Below are 23,933 nucleotides of genomic sequence, written 5' to 3' on the forward strand. Positions count from 1 at the left end.
TTTGCATTTCAGTGCTTAAGGATTTCCAGAGACTATAAGAATCCAAAAGTCCCAGAGACGATAAGAATCCAGAAGTTTGGACGGGCACAACTGCTATCAACACTTGTGAAAATGAGAACACCTGTATAAGTCCCTAAATATGGATTTGGGGCCTGACATTAGGAACTTACGTTTGAAAGTCTTGGCCCTACCATTATTCAAAGTAAATTACAGTGTTAAAATTACAGTGTTAAATTACAGTGATCACTCTCGGGGTGTAACAGTTTTCACAAACCCCCTCTTCCCCTTTTTAAAGATGGATGTTCAGGTCTCTACTTTCTTGCTACCACTTATCTGTACTACACAAAATTACTCAGCATATTTTTAAAAATGAGCAGAAAATTGCTTAGAGCTGGGTGTGGGAAAAGGAATGGGTGTAATTACAAGCAAAGTATACAAAGATTGGGTCAAGACTCTCAATCAAATGTACTTTTCTGACAGGATGTTTAATAGTAAATGTCCATTTTGGTCATGATTCGCAAGTTATTCACTGGCAAAGTGAGTGCTTATTACACATAGGATCTGGTTTTCTTGAGTACATTTCCTGCCTAATAAGCAAACTAAAACACTGATTGACATGAGTGTCAAACAAACTGCATTGACGTTATAATACTGGCAGGACAGAGCTTCTTATTTAGAGCCTCAGTTGGATGCTCAAAACACAGAAATTGCTCTTGTGGAGCACACCTTGTGAGATAATATTGCCAAATCACCGCCAATCAGTGGAGGAAACTTCAGAGGTCTGAGCCATCAACGGTCCCAATACTACAATCTGCTGACGTGCTGATCTCCCGTTGTCTGTCAGTGGGAGTTGAGGGTCTTAGCACCTATAAAGCTTTCTCTCTTCTTCCCCACCTTCTTAGGAACAGCTGCATTCTCTTTCCAAGCTCATCAACTCGAATAAAGCTATTAAATTCTTCTGATGCTAAATATCACAATGCTTGTGTCACCAGACAAAGGATTCCCCCCCACCCCCCATTAGCTCTCTCTTGACCTGTGAGCAGATTGAGGCAGAACAAGCCAGATTCTACAGAGATCAAAACAAATGAACTTTTATTTTTTTTTTAAAAAGCCAGTCAGTTTCTTCTAAGTTCATTGTTCTTAAACTAAAATGAAAATATTAAAAACTGGTTTGCAAAACCTGAAGGTGAACAATTAAGGGAAGAGAGCATATTTTCACCCGCTCATTCACAAGCATTTTATTCTCCCAAGCAATAGACACTGGAGTGGATAGACGTCACCGCTGGAAATACAGTGTCTAATTCACTAAATCTGCATTATAAAAAAACCCCATACATGTGCAAGTGCCCTTCACTTTAAAAGAAGCCATCTTTACAAAGGATGAATATGCAGCTGAGTGAATTGTTTTATTTTGTGCAAAACTTACGCCAGGACGTTCTCTTCCTTGCTAAGACGAGAAGTGAGGGCACTAAGTGCTTCCTGGGATGCTAGAGGAAGCCCAAAGCCACTCAGGGCTCCGACGGCATGGAAGATCTGGTTGACTGAGGAATCCTCACTGACAGCTGCAAGAAGCAGCTCTCCGGTCTCATTTGAAATGGCAACCTGAGACAGAACACACAGAAAATGTAAGACCATGTTTAAATTAATCTGTCCTCAAGAATGAAGGGGTGCTCCACATTTGACCTAAGAATGGGCAGAATTTGGTAGGGGGAAAAGGTCCTCTGTCATTCATCATCTTTTAGGTTAAATAATAAAAATCATATTTGTATTGCAATGGCATCCAGGAGCACCAGTCACAGACCAGGCCACGCTGTGGTAGGTGCTGTACACAGAACAAAAATATGGTCCTTGTCCCTAAGTGCTTATAAAGTATAATGTGACCAGTTTTAGTGATTCCTATCAAAAAGATAGTGGCTCCTTTTTTGGCTATGCAATAACTCACCAAGAGGAGCCCAAACAACATGAGGACTACCCCCCACCCCAAAAGAGGCTGGCTCTGCTTCAGATACCATATCCGCTATCTGTTCATGCATGCAGTTTGCTTGGTCAAGGCATTAGGGGTGGAGGGTCAGGCAGCAACCTTCACAACCCTGAGATCCTCTGACATCAGGAATGATGTGGAGGGGAATTTGCGTTGATAAAAGGGGGTGACCATCCAGGGGCAGAAGGGATATCTGCAGGATGACCACCAGTGTTGCCACGTGGCAAAAAGATACAGAGTAACTTGATGGTGAGGACTGTATAGCAATGGGGGCAGGTATAGTCAGGTTTGGGTTGTATGTGAATTTTGAACATATTAAAGAACATTTTGTAACAAGACACATACCTAACTTAGCAATCAAGTGGTCTTATGCATGCATGAGTATTGTGACACAGTCTTTAATTATATGACCACATAATACTTTTCTACAGGGCCCGCTGCTGCATTCAGTACACAGGATGGACACACAAGGGGGCAGAATTAAGGTTGCACTGGTCACTCTAAATCTGGCATTTTCTAACTTTAAGTTGCAAAATCAAGCATGCAATGTTATGTTAATGTAGTTTTTGAATGTACAAATTATAAGGCCCTCAAAGCTATGCCCCTGCATGAAAATGCTGATGGTGCTGAGGTAAAAAAAAGCCATATTGCTCTCTACCTCATTAAAACTCAAGGTGAGGTGAAGAAAGTAAATTTTTGTCCAAATGTTCAGAATTGTTCAGGATCAAAATACTTGTTTATATATCAACTTCTACTTCCCCCTGCTGTTAGTATCCTGCAAGGTGGCTGTGTTTTTGTTGTATTTTATATGTATGATTTATTAAATGACTGGGGATCCTCTAGGAAAAGGTGATTTTATATCATAGTCTTGATCCTAGAGGATCCCAAAATACTTTGTAAACCATAAAATAAAACACAACCACTTTACAGCATGCTAACACAAGATGAAGAAGTCGTTTTGGCCAAGAACAAGAGCAAATGTTGAAACTACTATAATATAGGGGCTTGAACTCACCTCACATCCAGACAGAGCCTGACTGGCTTGTGCAGCATAGAAAAGGGAATCGACACTATTGGGATCCATGTTAGACTTGATGAAGTTACATGCAGCCTGTGCAGAAAGAGAAGTCAATTTATGATTTGAGTCACGCCTGTTGCCACTAAAAATGGAGTTCAGTGACACTCTAAGAAGACCTTAAACACTCTTTGCAAAGGAGACAACTACATGCAATTCACTTCATTCCTGTATTGACCAAAAACCCAAAGTAGGAAAACACACTCTAGAAAGCCCAGTGATGAAATCATTTGCATGTTGTCTGCAATGCAAATGAATGCTGAATTAAAACTGTGTCCAATTTTACTACCCATATTGGACTTAAAATGTATTTAGCAGAGCCACCCCTTCAAGGACAGAGGAAATCCATGTGAATGGTGATTTTACAGATTAAAACACAGCTGATCAGTAAATTTAACATGAAATGGTTAACAGATGACAATCCAGACTTCCAAAAATAAACAGGAAGGAAATCAGCTCAACAAATACAAACTTGAAGTTAAGCAATATGAATTTTTCTCTGCATCCTATGACAAGTTTCTCACTGACAGACTAAAGGGATAAGCAGAGGTCAGATCATTACGATAAGGCACATAAGTTAAAAATAGGAGAGAGTTTTCAACCATTTGTAGATGTTATATGAATAGCTGCTCCTTGAATAACTGGAGAGAAAGTCTGTACCACAGGGTTTGGATACATTTATTCTACTGGATGAAGCTAAACACTACATAGTATTTTTGAGTATCAAAATATTATGACTATTCGGCTAGCATTTTGTTACTACTTGTATAACTGGTTAAACAAAAAATTAGGTAAGTTCACGGAGGACAGGTCCACCAATGGCTTTTAGCCAAACTGGTCAGGGATGCAACCCCATGCTCTGGGTGTCCCTAAATCTCTGTCAGAAGCTGGGACTGGACAATTTGGGTTGGCTCATTTGACAATTGCCTTGTTCCTATTGTCTCTGAAGCGTCTGCAACCAGGCTCTGTTTTAAGGGGTCCTCCAAGCAGGGCTGGCATTAGACTTGCTGGGGCCCAGGGCAGAAAGCCAAAGCCTCACTGCCTTAGCAACCTAGTTTCACAGGGCCCCCCGAGCAACTGCCCTGCTTGCTACCCCCAACCCTGGCCCTTATATGCAGAAAAACAGTTGTGGCCCAGGTGGGCTGTGGAGTTTTTATAGCATGCTAGGGAGGCCTCAAAAAGAAAAAGGCTGAGAACCCCTGGGCTACATGGACCATTAGTCTGGCCCAGTATGACCGTTCTTATCACTCTTAACCATGAAAAAGACCTAGAAAAAATAAGCAGAAAAATCACACATACTGAACACATATTGACAGTAAGCAAATGCTACGCTACTGCTGACAAAATGGAGAGAGTTCAGAGAACAGCAACACTATCATTAATGGGCTAGAGGAACTATTTATGAGGAAGGATTGAAATAGATAACTATGTATAGCTTAACTAGGTGACATCTGAGTAGGGTGATATGATATCTACTCGTGTTTAAAAGATGTAAACGCTAAAGATATCGAGGAATTATTCGTAGTAGGAAAAGAGCGTAAAGATGCTAGGAGCTTAGGACATATTCGTGATACACGCTCTAGAAATATATCTGTATTATAGCCAAGGGCAACAGGAGAAAATTATGTGGGAGTTTTTCCACTATACTCGCTAAAAAAAACAACTAGAAATGGGACAGGAGCACAGTGCAAATTCCAACTTAACAACTGCAAAGTGGTCATCTGATTTCAATGAAAGTGAAACATTTTGAGTAAACCAGCATGACAAAAAGCCATTCCCCACAGTTGAGAAGCAATGACAAAGTGAGTTGAAAGGTATGCTAATACAATTGCAAGCTAATGTAGTAAAATGAATGGTCTTGTCAGTATTGACATTTTATGAGTAGTAACTACAGTATTAGCTTATTAGCAACACCTCAGTTGTAAGCAAAACATTGCTATTATCCAGCAGTTGCCAATAAGCAGAAGACAGGTTTGCAAGGCTGCAGCCAGGGAAGAAAGTGCTGGGATGGTGCCTCTCCTGGCTACATCCCTGCAAAATTGCGTGGAGAGCACAGTAAGAGGTACCACGCAGCATGAGCATTCAAGCTGCAGCTCTTCTCCCTTTTACTGCCCTGCCACTTGCTCCCCTCGCAGCCTACAGACCCTTACCTCTTGTGAGGTCCTTGTGTGCTTGCATGCCTGTTGCCAGTACCAAACCCCATTAAGAATAAAGTAAATGGCATGGGACCGATTCCCAGCAGTGTTGCTATTAACCAGAATCTGTTAATATCTGGGTTGTTATTAAGCATGATCTACTGTAGAGGAAAATGTAGCTGTGCGTTTTCCCGAATAAAATGCAATATAGTAATATGGTATGGTAGGGGTAAAATTCACAGTAATCAGTGTTACTGATCACAGATCAACAAAATGCTGCACTTCTTGTATTATATTTTTTTCTACAGTACAACACAATAGCTCAAGAAATGCCAAGAAAAATCAGATACTAGCTTGAAAGAAGACCAATAACTAATATTAGTAAGTTATTTCAGGCACCGTTCTAATGTTACTGCTTTTGGAAACACTTAGTGCAACAGGAAGTACCTAACCAAGTTACTCATATGCAGAAATGCTTCCAACTGGTCTCCAAACCTAGGATTTGACAACATATGAAAAAGATCTCATGACAAAAAAGGGTGAGAGGGAGAGAAGTGAATTTTTTTTGACTATACAATTTATTGCAGCATCTCCTCACTTGTTCATCAGATACTTGCACTCCTAGCTTGCTGAGTCCTACAATGGCGTAAAAAGCAGCTTCTAAATCATTGAATGGGCGGTCCAAGGAAGCTTTCAGTCTCTCCACATCACGCCTTGTGAGATAATGGGTAGGTGTCAGGGCTCGGATGCTGGCCACAACCATTAAAACCAAGAGGAAGAGGGTGTGTGAACCTGAAAAAAGAAAGATGCTATTGAGCAGAGTGCATTTTGTTTCATTAACAGAGGGCATGTTTGGCATTAGTGAATAGTTGGCATTGCTGGACTAGCAATGTGGTCCACCCAACTTGAAAACACTTCAAATGGAAATACCTATTCTGGCCCATCAACTCCACAGAACTGAGCAGGAGAACTTAGTTTGAAGGCCACTTTTGGTCTCTCACTCTTCTGGATGGCACAGGCTAGGAGCACTGCAGAGGTGATACTCTCTCAGATCCCTAGCGACAACCCACAGCAGCCTCTGAATAGTTCTGACACTCTGAATAGTGACCAGTAAAACTGTTCAAGTCAGAAGTGGTGACATAAGGCTTTGCAAGAATATTATAGACACATGAAAGACAATACTTAAGGTGCAGGATCACCCAGGAGTCCCCTGTGAGCAATTTAGGGAGCTAAAGACTTGACTTGGTTCCTACGTAACCAAAAGGGCTCCCAAGGGGGGAGAGCTGGTCAGAGGGCAGCTGGGGAAACTAAGTGCAGGAAAGATTTCAGTGTGGGATTGCACCCCGACTGCACAATTGTGCTCTGCTGACCTGTATTTTCCACTGCCAGATGGGAAAATCGCTAAGGGCACTACTAGAAATAGACAGTGCTAGACAGTCCAATTCTGGCAGCCCTGTGGGAAAAGGCAAGGGGAAAAGAATGACAAGGGGTGGGACGACTGCATAAAAAGAGAGAACAGAAGAACAGAGAAAGAGGATCAGGTCGGGCTCACGGCTTTTGACCTAATTTTCAAAACAACCAATGGATCAAGCCCCAAAGCCATTAAAGACCAATTTCAATCTATGAGCCAGTGTGACTGCCCTGCTCGCCTGGGACAGCGCAGGTCACCGAGCCCTGGGTAAGGGCGGGACCTAAAGCAAGCTCGGTGGAAGGGAGCCGCCCAGGGAACGAACTGCCAGAGGAGCCCGAGCAAGTCCCGAGCCTGACCATCCGCAGGGAACCCGCCACGCCTCCCTCCTCCAGCACCACGACACAACCGACACCCGGAACCCCTCGTGGCTAGGTCAGCCCCGGCCGCTTGAAGGGGGGCCACAAAAACTCCCCGGGCCCGGAGATAACGGATCCCCCAAGCCCGCCCCATTCCGGGCCCCTAGGGCTGGGGCTCCCACACGCCCCCTGCACCGGGCGGACCAGCCGCCCTAGGGCCGGGGCACGGAGGGGCCCGGGCCGCTTCCCTGGGCGGCCACACAGCGCTCTGGCGGGGCTGCCGCGTACCGGCCCGGGAGCGCTCCTCCCCGGAGCGTGTGGCCCGGGCCCCCCTGAGGGAGCGGGATCACCCCGGACAGGCGGAACCATCTCGCTCTGCAGGGGCAGCTGCCCTGAGGGGAGGGGGAGGCTGCTCCTTACCCGGGGCCGCCATTCTCCCCCTGGCCGCCTCACCAAGGGAAGGAGAAACGTGTCTGCTTCCGCCCAGGGCGCCGCCCGTACCACCCGGCTCCGCAGGGAGGGGGGAGCGTAGAAGGGACGCGGAAGGAGTCAAACGGCAATGAGCGCTAGTGCATTAACCCGTCTCGTCCCTTCCGAACGGGGAACAAGCACAACCCGCCCTGGGGGTGGGCGCGGAGCTGAGACAATTCCAAAGTATCCCCCCGGTGAGGCCGCGTGGTTCACTCCTCCCGGTTCGCTTGGGATGGGGGCGGGGCTCTGGCTGGGATGTGTATTTCGCTGATTGGTTGAATGCCCAGCCACTCAAATTAAGGGAGGCAGGTTTAAAGGGGCAGTTGGAGGAAAAATTTAAACTCGCGGAGAGCAATCGTTAGAGCAGGGGTGGGGAAACTACGGCCCGGGGACCACATCCAGCCCTCCAGATGTTTTATTCTGGCCCTCAAGCTCTCGCCGCGAAGCGGGGTCTGGGGCTTGCCCTGTTCCAGCCAGGGAGCGGGGTCAGGGGCTTGCCCCACTCTGCGCAGCTCCTGGAAGCAGAGGCATGTCCCCTCTCCGGCTCCTATGCTTAGGGGCAGCCAGGGGGCTCCGCACACTGCCCCGCCACAAGTGCTGCCCCCGCCGCTCCCATTGGCCATGAACTGCGGCCAATGGGAGATGAAGGGCAGCGCCTGCAGACAGGGCAGTGCACAGAGTCGCCTGGCTGTGCCTCTGCATAGGAGCCAGAGGGGGGTCATGGCGTTGCTTTTGGGAGCTGCTTGAGGTAAGCGCTACATGGAGCCTGCACCTCTGACTCCCCCCCCCCCCACCGCAACCCCAGCCCTGATTCCCCTCCCACCCTGAAAAGTCCTCAGTCCCAGCCCGGAGCACCCTCTTGCACCCCCAACCCCTCATCCCCAGCACCACCCCAGAGCCCGCAGCCGGATCCCTTACCCCCACCCCGGCACCCCAACCCCCTGCCCCAGTCCGAAACCCCCTCCTACACCCTGAACTCTTCATTTCTGGCCCCAGCCCAGCTGAAGCCTTCATCCCCTCCCGCACCCCAACCCCCAATGTCTTGAGCATTCATGGCCCACCACACAATTTCCATACCCAGATGTGGCCCTCAGGCCAAAAAGTTTGCCCACCCCTGGGCTAGAGCTTTCCCTGCTGCCCCCAGGACCAGGCCTGCTGGGGATTCCTGTCCAAAGAGGATCTAGCCAAGTCCCGACACTGGGGCTGCCCATGGCAGCAGGTGGCTCTTTGCCCCAGGCAGGGGTGCTAGGCTGAGCTGTGCAGCATGGTGGAGGTGGCTGCTGAGTCCTCGGTGAAACTGAGCCTGCAGGGGCTGCTCTCGATGATGCAGCCATTCCCGGGCTAAAAGTTCAAACTAGCATGTGTTAACAAATGGAGTTAAAGCAAAACCTCACCCTCAATAGGCTGCTGCGGCTCTCGCTGGCACTCCTCCCAGCATAACCCTGGGGGTTAGGAATCACAAGCCTTAAATGCACAAAAATCATGAGCCAGACCCCTTCCCCAAGTTCTGGATTTTGCTGAGAAATCACAAGCTTTATAAAAATAATAAATGATGGGTTCTTTCTGTTTGCCTTCTGGTTTCTGAGCACTCTGGGTGCCCTTGCTTCACGTCTTCTGGCCTTTTTCTGCAGCACCCGAGGGTTAGAAACTTGCTTAAAAAAAAAAAAAAAAGGCAAAGCTGTTATTTTCATGCATTCTCTTGCTTCCAGCAACAAGGACTTTAAAAAAAATCCTCAAATATCATGAGGCTCATCATAAAGTTGTGAGAGGGGGTGAAGACTGCCTCAGCATGTGGGGGACATGGAGGGCTAGATTCAGAGACAGTTGCAGCAGAGAGATGGAGCGGAGGGTAAAGGGGGTTCAGGGACCATAGCATTGGAAAGAGCTGAGGACTGCTGAAGGGAGATGAAGTTTCTTGGCAGGGGCCTGCAGCATCATAGATCTGGCAGCAATGAGATGGGGACAGAGAAAGGTCAAGAACCACCAAAAGGTAGTGTGGGAATGCAGAGATTGTTGGGATGAGGACTACTGCAGGGACCACTGCATGGATCAGCATCGTCAGAGCCGTCCCTTGGGTTGGGTGAATTGGGGCGACCACTCTGGGCCCCCTGCTTTGAGGGACCCCATAGGCCAGTGCAATTGGCTGGCCCGGTCGGTCCCGGAAGACGAATCCGTCACTTCCGCCCCGGGCCCTGCACCCCACTAGGGACAACCCTGAACATCATACATCGGTGAAATAATTAATGGCATAGAGAAGGGAGATTTCTCTTCAACTTCTCTCATAGTACAAGAACACCGGGACATTAAATGAAACTGAAAGGAGGAAAATCTAAGCTGATGAAAGGAAATACTTTTGCATGCGGGGATGCTGGAACTAGGGGTGCTGGGTGTACAGCTGCACCCCCTGATTGAAGTGGTTTCCACTATATACAGGGATTAGAGTTTTGTTCAATGGCTCTCAGCACCCCCTCTATAAAAATTGTTCCAATGCCCCTGTTTGCGCGACTAGTTTGTGGAACTCATTGTCACAAGATATGATTGAGGACAAGAGCTTAGTATGGATCAAAGAGGGACCAGCCATTTATATGGATAAAAGGAATATCCAGCATTAGAATAACAACGATTAAAACCAGAGTAGTTTGGGAAGGCGTATAACCCCCATGCTTGAGGCATAAGCCAGCCTCTAACTGTGGAGAGCTAGGAGGAAACTGCCTCTGGAAGTAGATTAGTCCATCAGTGCTTACGGCAGAATTTCTCACCCCTTCCTCTGACACCGCTGGTCCTGGCCGCTGTGGTGACATGATACTGGACCAGACAGACCACTGGTTTGATCCTGTACGGTGTGTTCCCTTCACCTGTCGGAGTGGTCTCTCCAGGTCACGCTAGAGGCTCGTTGCTGGGACGGTGGGGGGCAGTGGCACTGCTGCTACTCTAGCACATTTTTCTGCCAATAAAAACAGGAGGCTTTTGGGGCTGTCAAGCCAACTAATTACAGCACTTAAAAGTCATTTGGCACCTTAGAGACTAACAAATTATGCTCAAATAAATGGGTTAGGCTCTAAGGTGCCACAAGTCCTCCTTTTCTTTTTGCAGATACAGACTAACACAGCTGCTACTCTGAAACCTGTCATGAAAAGTAATTGTTTGACTGGCAAAGAAAGAAAGTTTGATTCTTCATCTGCCCTGCAGAGGGTGCTGGAATCTTATATTTTGTTGTTGTTTCCCAAGCTATTCACAGACCTGCTGTTCAAAATCCAGTTTCACATGTTCCTTCAACTTAGGAGGCATCTACACTGAAACAATCAGATTCCAGAGGCTATTACTCTCTCTACTGCAGATGATGATTTTGCTCATTTAGAAAACAACAGCCCTGAAGTTATTCAGGTGTGAAAAACAGCCACTGGGAAGGCAGTGCCCTTCTTTTCATAACTTTTTTCTGATCTACTTTTCTTCTGCCTCACATATTGTTCACACTATTGGACTGAGTTGAGAGACTGGCTTCCTGAAGGGTTCTCACCAGCCACTGGGATGTAATGCCCTTTTCTTGACTTTGGTGTGTTAAGAATATGCAGTATAATTAAGATGTCAGTGGAAGAACTGACATGATTCCTCTCTCACCAAATCAGGCCCAAAGTTCCTGGGGAAGCTGACACAATCTGGGAATGTCAGCTGTTCTTGGTGCAACTCTCTGCTAACTGGTCCCCTGCAATTAATCTACCATTAGACCAGGCTATAACCTCTTAACTTAAATTGAGTCCATCAGCCCTTAAGCTCTAGGGCTTTCAATGTCCTTTGGTCTCCTGCCTGTTGCCTCTCTACCATCCCAAGCCTTTCTGCCTCCCTTTTCCCTTGCTGTTCTCCCCCTCTTTATAGCTGGGCTTGTTTTCCTTATTGATCCCAGCTGTGGGTGCATGTCTCCACACTTGGCAGTTCTGGGGGGGTGGTAGTGCAGGGTGATCAGCCTGGTTGCCTGTAAACAGGGAAGACTCTCCACTCCCTTCTGTCCTTGCCCAGTATGGGGCTTGTAAACCCCATTGCAGGGGGTTATACTTAGAAAAAGGGACATTGTCAAATTCCATATTTATTCCCTCTTGGCTACAGTACACAACCTTGCCCAGTAGAAGCTGAGCGTTTCCAGCATCCTACATTCCTGGGATTTGAGAAGTAAGCTGTGTTCTTTCCACTTTTACTGAATCAGTTTTAGGTCTTTTCAAAGTGCCTGTCATGGTGCTATCTAAGCATTGATGGTAATAAAGATGACTCTGTGGTTAGGCACCAGCTGAGAAAGTGCAAAATCTCAACTTTGAGATGGAGTCATTTTTAATAAAGCCCATTATGGCAACTTGATAGCTTGATAGGGAATGGGATATAAAACATTTTTATCTCTATGTCGCTGGTTCAACCCCCCACTAAGTCAGTAGATATCCAGATTTAGCATCTGCTGGTTGCTCACTAGACTGTGTGAAATGTGGTGGCTGTCTCAGCTCCATTTTTAATGATAGGTGTCCACAATTACAAAATTTACTCACTGAGCAACAGCCTTGCTGGTAGTCTCAGCACTCAGGGCACAGACTGGATGGCCATGCAGACAGATCTACCTTCTTGCACTGGGAGTTGGTTGCTCCAGATGAGGGTTGAGACCCATTAGCAGGGGGTAGAATAGGTACATCTGCAGTGTGTCTGCCTCCTTTGTGGCTGCACAGAGAACTTCAGTCTGTTTCACCAACTACACTTACCCACACACATTTGTTAAAAATATGAACCCCCGCAAAGTTTGCCAGAGCTCAGATCCTGTGCTGGTCCCAGGTGGTTAGAAAATCTTCGATGGAACCATTTTCCGTCAGAAAATGCAGCTCCACTGAAATCAAAACGCTGACAGAAATTGGACCAATTTTGCCAAAATTTTGCTTCAGAGGAAAAAAAAAAACCTCAGGGAAAAAAAGGTTCCTATGATGTGGAAACATCCAACTTTGTTAGAACAAAACATTGTGATTTCTAACTTAGAAATGACTTTTTGTTCTGAAGTTTTTGAATTTTGTATTTATATTATAATATACAATTTTAAAAACTCCAGTGAACTATTGTGATTTTGTCAAAACTAATGTTCTAATCTATCCAAACAAATTTCATTTAAAAAAAAATTCTTTTTTTAATGGAGAATTTAGAAATGTTCAGGTTTCATTCCGAATTGCATCAAAACCAAATTTCGAAATCTCGAAAGCCTTTGTGAAATGGAATTTCCACTCTCCCCACAGCTCTAAGTAGATGTGCAAAGAGCTTGGAGTCTAATTATAGCCCCAAGTGGACATTTGTCCAAATCACAAAACTACCATAAAAATTCACAATGAATGACAGCCTCTCCTTTCTTTGAGCCCACATCTGGACCAGCAGTAATGCCACAAGTTGCAGGAGATATGGGGATTCATTGGTAGGATTGTGCAATGAGCCCAAAATATCACAGGTAAAGTCTGAGGTGCATTGGCAGATAGCGCCTGTGTGAAGCTTGCAGAGTGCCTCTTTGTACCCTGCCTGATGCTATCCAGTGCTGTTGTGTGCATGGAAATTAATTCAACATTTCCCCAAAGCTTCTGAGGTCATTTGAAAGCTTCAGGCTGCAACACTCACTACCTATCCTCAGCCAGGCCTCTGAGTTTGATGAGACTTGAGCTTTGAAACCAGCAGTAGCACCAGGAGGAAGACATCAATGTCTCCTTGAAACCCATTTCCTATTCTTGCAGTCCAGCAACATCTCTTCTCTGGGCAAAAATGCCAAATGTGCTTATGGCCCATGCATGTGAGGGGATAAAAAAATTCCACAGTTGAGTTCTTCCACCCGTCACAAATCGAAAGGAGCCTTTTATGAGATGAGAGAGAAAAAACCAAAGGCCACTTGTGCAATTAAGTGCCTTAAATGCAGCTTTTATTTCTATTTAATGGGATGGCTATTGCATATAAAATAAGTGCCAGATGATTGTTAAAACTTTATTTACTAAGTTTTAATAACTGTGCACTTGATCTGTATCCTATTACAGAGCTGCTAAACCTCATTATGGAATAGCTGCAGAGCCCTGCACACAAATTAAGCTTTCAATTTGGTCCTTGATGAGGTCATACCCATGTCAATAATGCCCAGTAAGCGCATTGGGTCTCAGTGTGTATAAATTCCACTTCATAATAGCAATGAAACTCCCTGCATGGTGCATATGGAGGGTATTATTGTTCTGTTTGGGTAGTTAAAGTCATTCTGCCTCATGCTTTATGCCATCACCCAAGGTCTTCTTCTTTCGCATGGCTTGGGTAGGTAGCAACAGCTACAAATTTTTATCAAAGTTTGATAGCCAGCACATTGCCACATGTCATGGCCACTTTGTGCTGACTAAACCAGCATGTCAACCCCCAGGGGAATACCTCTGATGCAGGAGGCACTCTGTGGGAGCTTCAGACATGTAAAGGGTCTATAGCTCATCTTCCTCAGAGGGCCCCATCTAAGCGGGTATTCTAGTGCAAGCATGAGCATGGATGGGGTAGTCCTGTCCCCTGGCAATTCTGCACAGCTACATTGAACCTTAGGAGCCATTGACCCCCAGGGCTCAAGTTAGAGCAGCCCTCTGGGCTGTTCAAATGCATGACAGAGACTGACTTTGCCCCCAGCAGCCCCTGAACACGGGAGGTGCAAGCCTTTGGTCCCTGCACTGGCCCTAGCACCAGTTCAGGGATGAATCTGCCCCACTTACTTCACTGGGAGATTTGCCTGAGTAATGATTGCAGGACTGGTCCCCAAATCTTTTGGAATGTGTCATTTTATAGCCCCTCTCCCCTTTCTCTGGCAGTGGGTCAGGCAGCAAGCAGTCCATGTTTGGTAAAAGCCACTAACAATTCCTCTTTTAGGCTCAATAATTCAAGTCCTGTGAAAGAATGTCAGCCTGCTTCCCCCCCTTCACCCAGCGCCCCTTCCGGCATTAAAGGCGCTATGACGGCACAAAGAGCATGCAGCTGACATTGCTGCTGAGGCCAGTGAGCTTCCACAGGACAGGCTCCTTTAAATGCTAAAGTACCTTCTCAGCCTGCCAGCAAATGGCATTTTCCAGGGTGCTATTGCCTGTGAAATTCACCAGACCGATTCTGGACTGGCCTTCCTCAGTGGGTTTTCAGTACCAGAAGCAGTTGCCCTAAAGCGGTGGGGAGTGCAGGGGTGTAGAAAGAGAGGAAAAAAACCCTTTTCTCCCCCCTTTGCAATGTAAAGGGTTATGAAAGACACCTTTTGTTCCAATGCAGCCCTAATGATCGGCTGATATAGTTCATGTTACTAAACCTATTTTCCTGGGGAGTGTACCTTTTTCTAGGCCAACAAGAGTTTTATTGCACTGGCCTGAATCTGCTTTCCTTATTATGACACTGGGAAAGCTCTCCATGATGAATCCCAGCTGGGGATTTTTTTTTTTAATTAAATTGTTCTGTTTTTTTTAAATTCTGTTTGGCCCCCTGGACTGTATAGGGAGAATCGAATCCGCTAACAACACAAGGATCCCTGCACCCGATGCCTCCATCACCGATTCCCTTACTTGTGCTGGAAACTAAGTGCCTTGTGTGAGCGTCAGACATGCAAGGATGCTCAGAGGGGGAGGAGCCAGTGCCACGTGCTACAGTGATCCCTGTTGGAAGAGAAGTAACTGTGAGGCCTTTCAGAACAAGAGCTCCTACAGCAATTTTGTATAATGACCCATGCTGAGCCGCTGAGAGTTACTCTAGTCAATCCAGCACTCTACTCCTAGAACTCTCCTTAAAGTGACTCCTGCCGGGAGAAGCTAGAACTGGAAAAGATTGGAAACCTTTGCTGCTTAGTGCTTCCAGCACACACCCTACCCTCCCTTATAGCCAGCTAGTACTTCTATGCTGCCCTCTACGGGAATCCCCATGAGATACATTGGGACTGGATTAGCTGTGAGCTCCTTGCAGCCAGTGCTCTCATACCATTAGCTTGAGTGATGTAATGAGTTCTTGGTCTGATCCCACCCAGCAGGAGCTCTTTGCATTTCCCGGAAAGATCACTACAGCAGGCTATGGGAAAGGAGCTGTGATCTTATCCAACCTTCCCTGTGTTCAGGACGATAAATGAGGAGTTGGAAGCGGGGACAGGAAGTCATTCAGAGACTCGAACAGATGGGATGTGTTTGCTCTGTTCCCATCGCACGTGTTGAAACTCGCCGCTCAGGCTGATGTCAGATGCAGGACGCTGGCTCAAAGTGCTTCACTAATTTGATTCTTTTTTCTGATGGAGGGTACAGAGGGAGAGTGGGGAGGAGAATGGAAAGAGAATCAGATGCACACTGGATACAGCAACTTTGAGGGCTCCTTCCCAGATCCCTCCCTCTCTCTTCTACTAATGAATTAACCTGGTCTCATTCTTTTTCTGGCACCCGCTTGCTGGTCTTGTGAGCTGTGGCAGCTTGGCCTGGTATTGCTATTATTTCCCAGTGCAGGATCATGCCAGCTGGTACTTCCATTCACTGCAAGGGCTGGCAAGGTGGTGGTAGCACCAAGGTGGTGAGTTTAATAACCATTGAGGGTTTTCCAGCCTGCCATGTAGAACATGTGCACGAGTGTCTCCTGATGACTCACTGCCTACTGATTAAGTGTTAAGTTATTTTCCTGGCCACGACACTTCCACAGTTAGAATTAGCTCTGTCTGTAAGCGGCAAAATTACTGCCTAAGATGGCTGCTGTTCTACTCACACTCCAGAACTATAGCAAGGTTGCTGTCACTTCTTATTAGCCCCGGTGGGAACCTTTCAGCCTTACAAGGGGTTAAGGAAATCAGATGTGTGTGTGCACAAGTGCATTTCGTACTTGCATTTGCCCTGGGAAGGTTGCTGAAGTTGAAACATTAAGCCCAGTGCCAGAGAGAAGCCTGTGTCAACACAGCCAGTGTGCAATCCATGCCAGACAAAGACTTGGGCCAACTCAGCCATTAAGCAGCCAATGCTCGGGAGTAGCCTGTGCCAGAGCCCCTTGACATTCAGAGCCAAATGGAAACTAATTCCTCTGCACCAACTGTCCAGCCGGAGCCAAGGTGATGTGCCATCACACGTCTGGCAGGAGCAGCTGCCAACACAGCTCTCATGCAGTAAGAGCCAGGCAGAAACCGGTGCAGCCCCTCTGCTTTTGTTATCAAGTGGAGGATACTCTAAAGCAGCCACTCTGCACCCACTGTCAAGCAGAAGCTGCTACCCATGCTCAATGCAAAGATTTACTTTAGCCACCAAGCGAGCCATTCCTCCCTCCCAGATGCAGGCCTGCCGCCCACCGTCATAAAAGGGAGCCGTGTCTCCGACTCTGATGCCCGTTGCTTGTCTTTCCAAGCAGGGTCCTGGAGGGTGGAACGAGGCAGGAATGAGATCAGAAAGCGCCAGGGCCCTTGTGATTCCTCTGTGACAGGGTCCACTTCTCTTCAAGGGTGGTGCTGCTGAGGGGTCACCAGGGTGAGGGGGGCTGGAATCCCAGAAATGCAGAAGGCCAGAATGGCTTTCAGATCGGATAATAGGAAGAAAGGATTTATTGTTTCCATGGCCTGTAACCTGTCTGGAGGCACGAGCCTCTCTCACAGAGAGGCCTAGAACAGAGAGGGCTGGGATAAAACTCACAGCAGCAGACTACATCCTCAGCTGGTGTAAGTCAGCATAGCCCTGTGGCTTCCATGGAGCTGAGCTGATGTACAGTAGCCAAGGAGGATCTGGCTCAGTTTCTTATGTTGAGGAAAGCTAAAGGCAATACCAATGGCCTCCGTGGCTCACCAGCAGGTGTGTACCAGCCCATGCTCTTTAGCTTTAGGCAGGAGTTCTGCAGGGGTCTGAAAATTTCCCCCATTGCAGAGGTTTTATTTTATGGTGGGGGGCAGGAGAGGGCAGGGAGATTAAGGGATAGGACAATAACATGAAGAGTTACTTTAAAACAGAGCCCCCACTGGGGCAGGGGAAGCTACATGCAGAGCACTGTCAGCAGTTCTGAGTCTCCCTGTAATGGGGACCTTACCTTCTCCCGTGTAAATTCAGCTGGTGCCTCCATTTCCTCTGGCTGATCGGGTAGTGCAGCTCTCTTGCTAAACTGTCTCTTCTTTTGGGAAGAAAACTTTAAACACAGACCAATGGCATAAAGTGGGAAGGAAAGTCCATCCTGCTCTGGCCACCAGCTGTTTCCCAAGGGCCCAGGCACTTCTACCCCTCCACCCAGGGTAGTGTAGGGGAGCATCCTCGCACCCTGTGATACAAGCTCTGGCCCCCAGCAAAGGGAGGAAACATCTGGTCTTGTTCTCCAAGCCCCTCCTCTTCTATTTGCCCCTCCTCCTCCACTTGGTCCTAGAGCACCACCCTTTCTAGTATCCACGCATCAGCAGTTTCACAATCCAGAAACTTCCCCTCCTCCATCCAACCAGCACTTAATCCATCCCCTTCTCCAGCCACCCAGGATCAGGAAAGACCCACAACCTCTAGCCTCCTAAGGTCCCTCGATACTGAGGAAAAGGATCTGACAGACAATAGGCCCCCTTCCCAGCAATCCTTGCCAGCCTCTGACTCCCTCTGGACTATGAGGTCACATAAGTTCGCTGTTCTGGGTGGAAGCCAGCAGCCTGGCAAAGCTAGGCCTGGAGCCTATTTAGAAGGTCACCATGCCCTGTGACAATCTTTAATAAAAAGTTAGTAGCTATAAAGTACCAGGTGGAATGTAACAGGTGTTAAGACCCTGCCGCCTTGCTGAAAAGCAGTGTCACTTCCCACTGTAGTTACCCAAAAATAGCTTCTACCAGCTGACACTAAAGCCCTTGGGTACAGTTGTCCACAGGGCAACTGTACCCAAGTCAGGGGCCCGTGTTGTAGCATGGCTGTTCTGTGACCTGGTTAAAAACATACTGTAGATAGAACCAACTGTGACTGAGTTAAAGTGTCAGATTATTCAAATGATAGGCAAAGTCCCAAGACTGACCAAAGTTTTAGTTTAGGGGACATGGTTAGGTCCGGATTACACTGCACTCTTAGCCATATCTCCTGACATGGACCCCTGAATTATAAGTACATTTATCCCCCTACTCTCTAGGCTGGCTTTGGGGGAATCCATCCAGAATAAGTAATACTATACCTAGCTCTTAAAGAGCGGTAAATCGCAAAACACTTCACAAAGGAGGCCAGTATCATTATACCTTTTTTACAGATGGGGAAATTGGGGCACAGAGAAATGAAATGACTTGCCCAAGGTCACTCAGCAGTCTAGTGGCAGATCCAAGAAGAGAAGCCAGATCTCGAGTCCCAAGTGCCCAGTGCGCTACCCCCTACACCACACTGCCTCCAAGGTGGCCCCCACTGGGAGCCTCCCTCAAAGGAGTGGGATGAAACACCTCAAACTTGGACCATGGCTGAAATTAGCCCAGAGCCACCAACATCTCCTTTTTCCATGGTGAGTGTTTGCCCAGCCCTGTTTACTGCAAGCAAGGGGGTGGGGGAAGAGACAGAACGTAGCTCCCTAGGAGGCACCTCAAAGAAGATTCCCATTCAGAGGGTCACATCCTGACCTCAGTTACACAAGTGTAACCTTGTTGGACCTCAGTTGCATTTGGGCAGCCCCATGAAAAGTAACAATTTGCACCAAAGTAACTGCAAGCAAATGTGGCTCAAAGGGGCTGAGTACGTAGCCTGTATTTCTGTTGGTGAAGCTGACTTTACTGGGACTGCTCATCGGAGTCAGTGCTCAACAACTCAAGCAAGCTTTGTGTAATCGGGGCCCTGGTTGATTGGCTGCACGTTTCTGGGTGAATTCCCTGCTTTGAGCACACCGCAAATGGGCCAACGTTCAACCCTCCATTCATCAGCCCCCCGCTTCTAAAGCTTTCCCCTTTGTTCAAAGACATCAGCCTCCCTGCTAGTAACCGTTGCCCTGAGCATTGCACATCAGTGCTGTCTTCCAGATAACCTGCTAACATCTGCTGTACATCTGCACCACTGACTAATGAAATGTGGCACAGCAGAGAGGGAGGAGGGACTTTTGTTGTCCCTCCACCCCCTCCTTTCCCCACTGCATGTAAACATCACACTCATGCTGATGCTCAGACCTTGCTACAGGCCCATTACCCTTGCCAGGAGCTTTATGTGGCAGCCTGTTTTTGGCATTCCCAGCTCACCTCCCGAGAGGAGAGGGGCCATGCAGACAGGTAGACGGCCTTTGGCTTCAGCCACTAGGCAAGAGGCTCCTGTTTTGAGCCAGAATGCCAAGTCGGATGTGCTTTGGCAGCCTCCCCTCCTGGACGCTTGTGAAAGAATCTGACAGAGGGGCGGATGATTGAAAAAATAAATAAAGGTTTGGAGTGATCAAAGGGAAACCAACTCCATTCCCATCTGGAGGAATTCTGGAGAGGGTGGGTATTGGAGAAAGGAACTTGCTGGTAGAATCAGATGCTTTCCTGCATGCACACTACAAGCTGTTTTTGCTGAAATCCTGCCTCCGACCACCGTGGCCTGGCTCCATGAGGCCAAATTTTGGGTTGGTCCCTGATTTTGAACATCCCCTTTTTGCCCACCTAAACGGGACACCTGCCCAAGTGGATGTGCACTTCTTTAGTGTGTGCAGGCCCTGTATCTGCACACACTAAAGGTATTAGTACCCATTGTAGTAGGGCATGGCGGGGGTAAAAGACATTATACTGGTGTATTGACTGCATCTCTGCTCATTACATAACAATCCAGAGCAGGTGGAGAACCAGGGGTCCAGGTTGCTCCGTTTGTCCAGTTTTGAGGGGATAGAAAACATTGCCTCTCTTGAAAAAACTCTTCCCAGCTATTTTTCAGCTTCCTGCCTCCTTAATTTTCTCACATCCCTCTCTCTCTAGTTCTCCATCCTCCCAGATGTGAGGTGTGTATGGTTCTGAATATCCTCCCGCCCTAGCTCAGTGTAACAACCTATGAGCTGCATGTGGCTCTCAAGGGTTCTAGGAAGCCTCCTCCTCCCATTGTCCATCCATGCTGGCAATTTGAGACCCAGGCTTGGGCTTGCACCAGCTTTTGCTCAGCCTGCAGGCTCATAGAGGAGCTGAAGAGCACAGGCAGAGATGCTAAAGGCTCCCATGACATCTTGAAAAGAGCCATTGTGCAAATACAAGGAAAACAAACTCGTGAAGACTAAAACCCAAACCAGCAGGGAGTTGCCCTTCTGACATTAGACCCCACAAGCCACCCTTTCAGTCCTGGCCTTCAGATTTGCACACCCAATTTCACTTGCACAAGGGTGAGCACTCAACCTGTATACATCCTATGTGCACATGAGCCTCCATTCCACACTTTTGTGACCAACTACCCAATCAGGGTAACTAAGTGTGCAAATCAGGCACATAAGTTTGCATGCACAGTTGAGGAGAATAGGCCCTGAAGCACACAGGGCCTCAGTTTCCCCTTTCTTGGGGGGTAATAACACTCATCAGGTTGCTGTGAGCCTTAATTCACAGACATTTGCAAATGCTTCAAGAGCTTCAGCCTGAAGGGGCTTTGGGTTTGCAAAGTGGCATTGTGTTTTGGTTATTAAAATAGGCAGGCAAGGGGAATGTGCCTGGGAGGGTGTGATCCTGGCTTTGCAGATCCTTGTGTGCATCATCCGTGGCATGCATGCGGATCAGGGAACACCAAGGAGGGAGGGACATTGCCCTCTTTCCTGCCGATTCTCAAACCCAGCCTGTGACATGGATGACTTCTTTTCCATCAGAAAGGAATTCTTGCTCTGCCCCATTCATCAGAGATCAGCTGGCGGCTCAGCAGGAGCGGCGAAATTGAAACCAGTTTTTTGCAGCCTTTGCCCAGCATCTCTTCTCTTTAGCTTGCAGAGTGCAGGCCTCTGGGAGATGGATTTGCTATCTGGAGGCAGCAGCTCCACAGAGCCTGGCTGGCTATGAGAGCAGCAGCATGAAACAGGGAGAGCTCAAGTGTGCCCTGGGTATGTGTGTCCATGTACAATGTCTGTGGGTGCACAGGGGTTTTGCTCATATACTGTAGAGTATGTGGGCCTTGTTTGTTCTCATTTCCCCTGGGTATTCTCATTTCCGCGCAGTATCAGGGAGGCATCTCTCTGTTCACCTCCCATACAGAGGGCCAAGGCCCATGAGTGCAAATGAGAATCAGCCCTGTATATTGGAGTGTGCTGGGGCCCATCTGTGGTGTCTGAGGCAAAGGTATCACCACAGGGAGGTATGGATCTGTAGAATGATCGCTCAGACTTGTAGGACCTAACCTTAAGCTCTCTTCTGGCCCCATGTAAGATGGGACCTGTTTCGATCATGGCTGCCTGAGCGCAACTTGTCCAGGACAGAGGCAGTTGTTGAAAGCTTGACTTTTTTTTTTTTAAATCTAAGCAGAGCCCAGCAAAGGAAGTGGCAGATTGCAGTTCTGGAGACTCACTTCCTCCTGTTCTAGCCAAAGATGATCTTCAGTGTCATAACAGACTGAGCAGACTGTTATGAGAAAAGCAATGTGATTGCCCTCCCTTCTGAGGGGAGCAGACAAGGGCTAACCAGAAAAGAGAGGGCCTCAGAACTCACTCCCACCTGTTTGGTTCTGTGCGACAGGTAGAGAGCACTACAGGTCTCCATAGTTCTCCAGCGCAGTGGTTCTTAGCTGAAGAATCACTACTCTGATGCACAACATGAAGCCAGATGACAGAGGCTGAGAAGTTCTCTGCAGAGTTTAAAAACTTTCATTAAAGAATAGAAAGGATTCTCTGAGGGTGCTTTAGGCCTGCATTCTGACTCTTGGTCTCAGCTTCCTAGCAGGAGACAGACTGGAATTCCTCTAGCTCTCAGAGATTTGTGGCCTTTCTGGGTATGAGGAGTTCAGATCCATTCAGAGACCCAAGGGTAAGAGTCTAGTCAAACGATATCTTCAGCAAAGCAAATTACTGAGGAGTAAGTGTCTCCTGTAGACTTCCCTGGAGGCTGCAAAGAAAATGTTCTGTATGTAAACAACTGCAGTAATCAGATTAATTGACTATATAGCTAGAGGGAAATGTGTAATTCCAGAAGGAACATATATACATTCTTAAATGCATCAAGATCCTGTTTTTCAAACAGTGGTGGATGTGCTTTTGAAAATGTTCAGATACCATCCTACTTTGCACATACATCAGTGCATATGCAGGCACAAATCCCTAATCTGCACATGCATCTTGGCACACAAATCCCCAGTTAGTACATGCCCACACAGTTGATCATGCACAAAGCAAATGTGCATTTATGTACTCACAAACACCAATCAGCTGACTTTGGATCAGGCCCTGAATGTATCTTTTGGTAAAAAAAATAAAAAAAAATCTGAATTACACCACTTTGGATTGGCAGAAAGAGTGTAAAGCCCCATTCTGGGATGGAACATAAAGGATTCTGGAATATGGGCCAGGGGAAGAATAAATGGAATGGTTTGGGGACTGGTAGATGGGAAAAGGTTCTCTTAGCATATGCGCAATGTGCCTCAGATGGCCCGCTGGTTGGGTCATTAGCTTCCCTGGCCCAGACGAAGTACTGAGGGGAGTGTGACATGAACACTGATTCATGTCCCCCCTCCCACCGGGAAAAGGCTGCTCTGGTGTGGGTGTGTGTGGGGGGGGGTGTCAGGGGCCCAGACATTGGAAAAGTTAGGATTCCCCTGGCGTCTAGTAGAAAAGAGTGAAGCACATCCTCACTTGGAGACAATGTGCTCTTTGCAATGGCCCTATTCCCCCACTGGGTCTCCTCCCCTACCCTCACCACACAGCCAAGTCATGTGGCCTGTTTGCGGACATCCTCCTCTCCGAATATTAAAATTCCAAGTGATGTCAGCAGCAGCAGGTTCAGGCAGGCTCATGAATGCTTTCAAGAGCTGTCCCAGTCTCCAACAAAATGCTAAACAGACGTGCTGGAAATCAGAGGGATTTAGAGCCAGAAAACCAAGAAAGGAATGAGTTCGGGATTTGTGCTAGATCCACTAAAACTCAGTATCCAACAGTGGCTGAAATCCTCTAGCCCCAATGGCCTGGGACTCCCAAACATAACATCTTAGCACAGCTGCTCGAGAAAGTACTTACAACCTTGCCCTGCTAGGGATTGTGGGTAATTTGGTACAGAGCCTTTTCTTGGCTTGGGTGAGCAAGAGTTACTGTACTTTGTTGCCTCAGACTTGCTAAAGACAAGGAGTGTTAATAAATACTCCCTGCACCTTCAGTACCCCAGGAGTCACTCAAAGATCAGAGGAGATGCACTGCAAGAGCCAGCAAATGATGTTAACTTAGAACAATATCGTTCTACAGACTGAGGAGGTGGCTGTTCTGTACTGCTCGGAGTTCCCATTTGCAGGCCTTGTGGACAAAGTGTTTTCAGGAAGGATCTGAGTGAAGAAGGTGGGAGGGTGACAAACAGGCAGGGGGAGGAGGCTGCAAGCATGGAAGCTGCTAAAATGAGATTCAGAGACTAGAGCAGAGAGGCATCCATTGGTGGAGCGAAGGGAAG

General features: G+C 47.4%; 1 protein-coding gene across 4 annotated transcripts in view; it reads right to left on the bottom strand.

The window, feature by feature from the left end:
• RPN2 (ribophorin II) overlaps positions 1-7,495 on the bottom strand; it is a 32,416-nt gene extending 24,921 nt beyond the window's left edge. For 2 of the 4 annotated variants that reach the window (XM_077832045.1, XM_077832048.1), the window contains exons 1-4: positions 7,379-7,495; positions 5,790-5,983; positions 2,997-3,092; positions 1,427-1,602 (exon numbers count right to left, since the gene is read on the bottom strand). In XM_077832045.1, coding sequence (XP_077688171.1) covers positions 1,427-1,602; positions 2,997-3,092; positions 5,790-5,983; positions 7,379-7,391 — 479 coding nt within the window. In that variant the 5' untranslated portion in view covers positions 7,392-7,495. Of the gene's footprint in view, positions 1-1,426; positions 1,603-2,996; positions 3,093-5,789; positions 5,984-6,561; positions 6,690-7,246; positions 7,338-7,378 lie in introns of those variants that run through there. The other 2 variants (XM_077832047.1, XM_077832046.1) reach the window with 2 other exon arrangements.
• Between the last annotated feature and the right edge of the window lie 16,438 nt (positions 7,496-23,933).

The sequence above is a fragment of the Eretmochelys imbricata genome, chromosome 13, assembly GCF_965152235.1.
Source record: "Eretmochelys imbricata isolate rEreImb1 chromosome 13, rEreImb1.hap1, whole genome shotgun sequence".
Lineage (NCBI taxonomy): Eukaryota > Metazoa > Chordata > Testudines > Cheloniidae > Eretmochelys > Eretmochelys imbricata.